This window comes from Pterocles gutturalis, unplaced genomic scaffold, assembly GCF_000699245.1.
Source record: "Pterocles gutturalis isolate BGI_N339 unplaced genomic scaffold, ASM69924v1 scaffold7586, whole genome shotgun sequence".
NCBI classification, from domain to species: Eukaryota; Metazoa; Chordata; class Aves; order Pterocliformes; family Pteroclidae; genus Pterocles; species Pterocles gutturalis.
In genome coordinates this window covers 17,700-25,171 of record NW_010097703.1, presented here as the reverse complement: position 1 = coordinate 25,171, position 7,472 = coordinate 17,700, and the positions used below count along the sequence as shown (strand labels likewise).

At 50.5% G+C, this 7,472-nt stretch overlaps 1 protein-coding gene across 1 annotated transcript in view; it reads right to left on the bottom strand.

The window, feature by feature from the left end:
• Positions 1 to 602: 602 nt before the first annotated feature.
• M1AP (meiosis 1 associated protein) overlaps positions 603 to 7,472 on the bottom strand; it is an 18,436-nt gene continuing 11,566 nt past the window's right edge. Inside the window, exons 4-9 of the mRNA XM_010084066.1 lie at positions 5,468 to 5,641; positions 3,877 to 4,027; positions 2,539 to 2,680; positions 2,063 to 2,269; positions 1,042 to 1,191; positions 603 to 743 (exon numbers count right to left, since the gene is read on the bottom strand). Of these exons, the coding sequence (XP_010082368.1) occupies positions 603 to 743; positions 1,042 to 1,191; positions 2,063 to 2,269; positions 2,539 to 2,680; positions 3,877 to 4,027; positions 5,468 to 5,641 (965 nt within the window). The remainder of the gene's footprint in view (positions 744 to 1,041; positions 1,192 to 2,062; positions 2,270 to 2,538; positions 2,681 to 3,876; positions 4,028 to 5,467; positions 5,642 to 7,472) is intronic.

Here is a 7,472-nt window from a genome sequence, read left to right as displayed (position 1 = left end):
GGAGCCAAGGAGCAGAACAGATGGCTTGGCGCTTGCTGCAAGCCCCTTCCTGAGCTGGGAGTTGGAGAGTGGGACCGATTACAGAAGCAAACAAATCGGCATCATCGTGGGTAGGGCTGCTCTCGGGAGGGTGGCACTTTGGGCTTTAGGATTAGATTCACAAGCCCCGTTTTATGCCTGTTCAAACCCCCTTTTTTTTTTCGGGATGCAGGCGGCTTGATGTTATTGCCGACTTCATCTGCCTGACTTCCTCACCGCCCTGCCTGCAGCTTTTCTGCACCCGCTGACAGCCATCTGCGGTTTGTGGCCTGTACCAGCCTCGTCGGGGAGACCAGAACGTGAGGCATGCTGGTGACGTGCACTGACAAAAATGGGAAATGTTGTGGGGGACAGCTGAGTCTCTGGACAGAGGGCCCCAGAGCAGCAGGGTACCTGCAGACTAACAAAACCATAGAACCAGGAGGAACAAACGATGGGAAGTGCCTGTCTGAGCAAGGCCAAGCTTAGCGTCTCGCCTGACCAGCCCAGGGCGAAAGGCTCGGCAGCTGAGCAAGAAGCCAAGCCAGGACTGCAGGTGAGCAGGCTGGGGCAGTGCCCGGGGGTCACTGCAGGAACTTGTCGTACTCCCTGGGGAGCAGGGCGCGCTCACAGGATTCTCTCCTCGCCGCTGCTGGTCGGAACGCTTGGACAGGAGAAGGAGCCATCAGAAGGGGCGCGACGGTGGCTTTGGCTCTGCTCTGATGCTGCAATGCAGGGACAAAATATGAATGCACCTTGTGGAAGGAGGCGCTGGCTTGTCCCACAGCGCGCTGTCCCATCGTCTGCGCAAGCCAGCTGCTCAGCATCCCTCCCCTCCACTGCACGAGCTTACGCTATGCCCATCCCTCTGCTCTGCCAGCTGCACGCGAATGCTGCCGGTGCCCTATGCTGCCTTCCCTGTACCACTGCGGTATCGGGGGGCTGCCCGCAGCCCCTCTGCAGGAAGCAGACCAGAAGGGCAGAACAGAGGCCATATAGACCAGGCAAAGGCAAGAGACGTACCTGCTTGGGCTGGTGCCGCTCCGGTTGCTGGTCCCTGGGCTGCTGCCTATGCAGAGGTTTGTACAATGCACTCTTCAGGTATTGGTAGAGGTTGCTTTTTAGGTGCAAGGGGTTATAAGCAACTTCCACTTCCAAGCTGTTCAGGGCACTCTGCTCAGACAGAAAGAACCCAGTGGTTATGTGATGTGACAGGCAGAGGCTGTGGGGTTTGCTTGGGGTTTCCTGTTGTTTTTAGTGTCGAGGGCTTTTTTTCCAGGGATGAGTGTTACAGACACTCCATACCACCCTGCAGTAATGGGAGGAGGGATCTTTGGCTGCGCTGCTGCCCCCAAGGACCACTCTTTGCTGTACATGGAACAAGAGGCATCTGCAGCTAGGGCTTCCCTTGCAGGATGCAGTCCTGTCCTCCCCCATGCCCAGAATCAGCTGACAGGCTGGAGCACCCTGTCCAGGCACCGTCACCCTGAACTCTCTGCTTCTTAAGGCCTCTTCCCCTCCCGCCAACAGACATGAAACGCTGCTCCAAAGGACAGACACTTGCTGTCTGTGAAGAAAGCCATAGGATGTACTGGCTGCAGGGAAGAAGTTTTGGAATGCGCCATTGTATTCCAGCTGTCACTAGACATTTTCATAGCTGTTTCCTCCTCTACTCATCTGTTAAAGCCTCTAGTGAGGGCTCTGCCCTTCCCAGCATCACCTGGAGCAGAGGGAGAACATATGGAACAACTCAGGAGAACATATGGGTGCACAATAGGAAATGCAGAAGCCTGAATCTATTGAAGCCCGAATCTATTGGAAGAAACAGAGACACCTTATGTATTGATTTATCTTATGCTTAAAGCACCTCTCTCGGCAGTCTGAAGAGATCCGTGTTCCCCAGCAACGAGGGAGGGAGATAGACAGACACATCTTCAGCAGCAGCTGCATGTCCTGTGCATAAAGGCTGATGGTTACTCTGATCCCTGCTTGTACAACGGGGATCCTTTCCACAGATATCCGTGCGGGGCTGTCAATGACTTACCTCTATCTGGCCGTGCACTCTCTCAGGATGTTCAGACAGGAGGGCTGGGAAGGTTGACGGCAGCAAGAGCTCTCTGATGGCGACTGCTTTGACAAGTAGAGTGGCAGAGTCGGAAGGGGCAATGATGTAGTAGGAATGCACCATGATGTTCCAGTTTGGATTAGTGTTCTGTGGCTCACGTTTGGCCAAAAGCATCCAGTTCCTTTTCTAAATGGCAAAAGCCAAAACCAAAGTGAACTATGGGCAATAGCCGCTTCCTTCAGCACTTTCACTGTAGGGGCTGCTGGGTTCAGGAGCAGAGATATTCATACACAGCAGAATAAGAACACTATTCTGCGTTATGGTTAAGGGTAGTATGTTGTTTGGGGTTTGGGTTTTTTTTCTGGTGCAAGCTAGATGGATCTTATTAGGTGTGCACTAACTATTCCTTTCTGTGGCAATCCCTCCCCCCGAGACTGCAGTTTTCACACACTGACCAGAAGACTGTGACATAGAGCGTGGAAGCTGTGCTGGTTTATCTCCAGTTCATCCCAGTCTAGCTGCCAGCAGCTTGTGGGCTTGATGATGAAGGGCAGTCCGTACACCACAGACTCACAGACCCCTTCGTACTTCAGAGCCCTGCAAATACACAGCTCGTGTTAGTGAAGCACAGCCAACAACATGAAGCCAGCACGAAGACTGGACCAGGAGATGACTGGCTCCAGGGGCTGTGTCAGTATCAGCTGCAATGCCGCTACAAGCACTTCGTGTCTGTATTGCTGTGGCCTGTCACTAGGAAACCTTTCAGAAAAGTCCAGCTGCAGTGGAAAGAGGCTTTCTTGCTGATTTCCAGATGCCCTTGTATCTGCCTTGACAAGAGCATGCCAAGAAGCAAATCCAATCATCATGTGTTTTGTGTACAAAACAGACTGTTAATCTGGCCTTGTGGGCAATGACTCACCCAGGCAGTCGCATCTTGTCCTCAGTGATTTCTACTGGGTCGTGGTTGTCCTTCACTTAAACTGATGTGTGCTCTACCCTGCGCAGAGCCAACATCCCACCGCAAACCCCACTACAGACCGTACAGTGCTTGACATTGCCTGGCCACAGCACGCTTCTCCTTTGTGACAGGGCGTTATTAAGTGGCTTCAGGGCTCTGGCTGTAGGCCATTTACGCACAATTACTGCATGCTCCTCAGCTACTGACAGGATGAGAATCGTTTTAAGAACAACTGTATTGCTCAGAAAGCACCCAAAACTTTTCCTATAAATAAACCTCAGAAAATACACTAGAGAGCATCACTCTTCTCGTTATGCTCTGTGCGTGCCAGCCATAGACTGCTGATGGGAAAGCAAATAAGTTCTGTCATGAAGTCACACAGCACTATGAGGCTGTGCTTGTTTTTTTACTACTGGTCAACTAGTTATCCCAGGCTCTGGCATCCAGTTAATTTCTGTGGCTTCGTTAGGTAGTGAGAGAACAGCAGAATTATCTATGGAGCAGTGGCCACAATCTGCAACACTTCCCACGGGAGGGAAACAACTGTTGCATGAATAACTTCTGTGGTGTTAAACTCATGAAGTGCTAGTGTCACGGTAACGCTGCCATGGACTCTGTGCTCCTGTCTGCAAGTGTGGGATGTGCTGTTCCATAGCACCGAGGGTTACGGGGGTTGAGGGTATCAGACACCAGAATTTTGCTCACTGGCACTTTGAGTCCCCCAGCGCTTTACGGTGCTGTTACTAGGTCCTACCTGAAACTGCACAGAAGGAATGAAGGCTGCAATTACACCAGCCTCCCAGTTACCAGGCGCAAAACACGTAACGACACTTACTTTACAACCTGGAGTTTGTACAGCACTGTAGCTGGCCAGGCTGCCATCTGGCAGGGTGAGTTCAAATCTGCTGCTCTCACGGTGCCATCAACCATCCCAGAAAGTAGAGCTGGGTCGAGCAATCTCTCTTGCAAATCACACTTCAGGCACACTAGAAGAAAGAGATTGGTTTAGATTGCTGGAAATGGCAATGTATAGCACATGACATGCTCAGAGCGCTTAAAACACACTATTAATGTTTTCTAGCAACAGCAACTATTAAGGGAAGAAAAGGCTACAGCCTCTGACACAAGGCAACCGTCCATCTCCATTTTACACACAAGGGGAAATGCCACGTGGCTGGCATGTTAATGAAACAAGCACTGGTTGATAACTGGGCAGCCAAGTTCTAGTTTTGGCGATGAGTGGCCAGCTGCAGGGGGAGCAGGAGTTAATTTCCCAGTGCCACGCTGGGTTCAGGGCCACACATCTCCTGACAGCTTTTCTGCCTGCATTTGTGGAGAAACCCAGCACACCGATGGCACTAACTCTGGTACATGGTTATATACAGCTGCATACAGTTTCTCTGGCCTTCTACAGATTTATTGAGTGTGGGAAGGTGAAAAAAAACCTGACTGCAGCGTCACTTGGTTTGCCTTGCTAGCTTTAATAAGAGAGTGCATCAAGTGTGAAATTTGTTATGATGAAGGAAAATCCACATTTACCAAATATCATGATAGCCTGTGCTGGTCTGGAGGCTGTTATGGTAGCTGCTCCATAAATAAAAACTCACACCAGGCTTTCTGATCTGCTTGCTGTGGAGCACATCTGCAAAAGCCACCAGCAGCTCTGTGTGAGCTTTGCTTCCAGTCTGGAACTGGCCTGTGGATCACCAGAAGAAAACAAGCGTGCTTCTGCTGCGATGGCAGTGGGAAGCTGCATGTGAGTACCACGCTGGAGTGGCACGGAAAGGGAACCACCAAACTGCACGTGCAGATTCCCATGGCAGCCCAATGGTGACGATACAGTTAACAACAGCTGAGGGGAAACCCCTCCGTGTGCTATAGCTGTTGGTGTTTCAGTGGTCACCCAAGGACAGAGCAGGGATTTGGACTTGGACTAGTAAGGGAAAAACATTACATATCCCTTATAAGTTTTCCCATGCATTATCTATCTGCTGTTGGCAGCTCCAGCTACAACATTAGCTATTTTAGGGCTAAATCAATAGATAGAAATACAAGCCAAGTCCCTTTGTAAGACAGCCTTTAAGTGCAGCTCTGACACAGACTTTTAGCATCAAACACAAGGAACGCAACTTTTAGGGCTATACAACTGAGGCAGAAGGTGCTTGGCTCTCAGCATGTAGGGCCCCTTTTACCTTGACAAAGTGGCTATATTTATGGCTATAAATTCACATACTCTTCAAGGCACATTTTTGCTGCAGAATGGAAATCAGTTATAGCATGAGCAGCCACAGGACATGGCAGCAAGCTGGAAATATTCTCAGCAGATGGCGCCTCTCAGCCTGAGACACCCATAGGACAGGCCTGGGTAATCTTTAAGGCTGTGGGATTTGGGAGCTCCCTGCAGAAGGGAAGAGAAAATGGAATACTCAGGGCGGTCTTGGGTGTGATGGCATGGCTGAAGGCTCCTGATGGCAGGAGGAGATGGAGGTGTTCTCTCTCTATGCCGTAGTCGTGTAGCCATGTTTTGAACAGCATCTCCAAGCTGATGACGTTGTCCTCTACGGTTTGCACATCGATGTCCATTCCCAGGATTGCAATGTCTGCAGGAAAAAAAGGTGGAAAAGCACAAATATTTTCAGCCATAGAAAAGAACATTCCTTTGCATTTTCCGCTGCGCTCTACCTCCCTAGTCCCTCAGGTGCTTTCAGCTGTGGAGTGCCGCAGAAGCCATTACTGTGCAAGCCACAGCACAGCGCTGTGGCTGATGCCAGCCCTCGCACAAGGACATTGCTGGAAGCCGAGCTGCTCCACACGCCACACCAACACCCTTCGCATCCGTGGGGTGGGTGGACTGGCTACTGCCATCTTCAGAGGAGTAGTTGTGACTGATGCAAACCCTCCTCTGCCGTGGTCATCTTAGCACTGGCCTCAGAGACTCCTCTCACATATTTAAACCATTTCCTCCTTTTTCCTACTGAGGGACACTGGATACGTGATGCTAGGAGGAATCAGAGAGACTGCAAAACTGAAATGCCATACTAATGGAGAATTTTGTAGTAGGGATGGAAAAGTACTCCTCATACAGACGATGAACATTTCTTTGCAATATGGCCCCATGGCTAAATTACTAATAATCCTCCTCCCTTAAGAAGCCAGCATTTACAGCCACCCAAAATACCATCCTCTTCCCATCAGGACAAGATTGGTGCTTTTAGAGAATACTTTGGCCTTGGAGCTGTAGGCAACAGTTCCTTCCACAATTTTGTAACTTGCGGGTTTGGCATATTAAATTAATCCTAAAGTCACATCAGAGTGACAGAACCTTGATCCTCCTCCTCAGGACTCCCTGTGCCCAGCGTCAGGGGTGGTGGTGCTGGTCGCAGAAGGCGCGCCCTTGCTCTGGCCGAGCAGTTTTACCTGCCGGGATGAGCGCTCTCCCTGCAGAGTCCAGAATACCCAGCCATGTCTCATTGAGGGAGAGTGCCCTGCAGGGCGGGAAGCTCTTAACGGGTAGTAAGAGGGTAGATATGCCTCTAAATGTGTGATTATACAGCTCAGTGCTTGGTTTGGTCTGCCACCAGGCTGTGGGGTGCAGAGGCAGCGGGGAGAGCGTCCTTGTCTGCAGCAAGATGCACCCGGTCAGCGCTGTGCTGCACAGGGAAAACCAGCGAAAACTCCTGCTGTTCAGCAGTCATTTCACCAGCCTTGAGAAAGAGCTGAAATAACCGAGCAGATTGGAAAGTGAGGTGAAAGGAAATACAGAAATGAAAGTTGCAGCTACAGCAGCATTGCAATGTGCAGGCTTCTACCCTGACCCGCTGCGGCGTTGGACCTTTGATCACCATCTGGCTGGTTCACTTGGAGTCCGTGCAGCACCTTCTGCTTTTAAACAAAAAGGCTCAAAACAGGAGCCGACAGGAATTTCTGTTTCTGAATTTCTCATCACTATAGCTTAAATTCTCACTGCTGAGAACTGTCAGATTAAGGGAGGAGTTCTTTGGCGATATGGCCAGGAAAAATACCATTCAGGGTTTGGGGTGCACTCATCCTTCACTCATGAAGCATGTGGCCGCTGTGCAGGGGATGGGGCAAAAAGGAATCTGTGATCCACCTAAATATTCCCGGCCCCTGCTCTGACAATTGACTAGAAATTTGCTACTGCAACCAGAAAAGAAGAACGACAGCTAGAGACAGGTAAGGCAACATCATCCAACACTGCCTGCCACTCAGTAAAAACAATATTGCCAATGCTTGTAACACTAACTTTGCAAGGTATCAGGACTCAGGTTTTTAAGCTTGTTATCAACTCCTCGTGAGAACTGGCTGTGTGAACCGGAGCTTGGCACCAGGTGTGTCTTGTTGATGGGGAGTTTAAATGCCAGCAGTAAAGGGCTTTTGGGATGGGGGAGTGGGATTGGCAGTTGGGGGGGG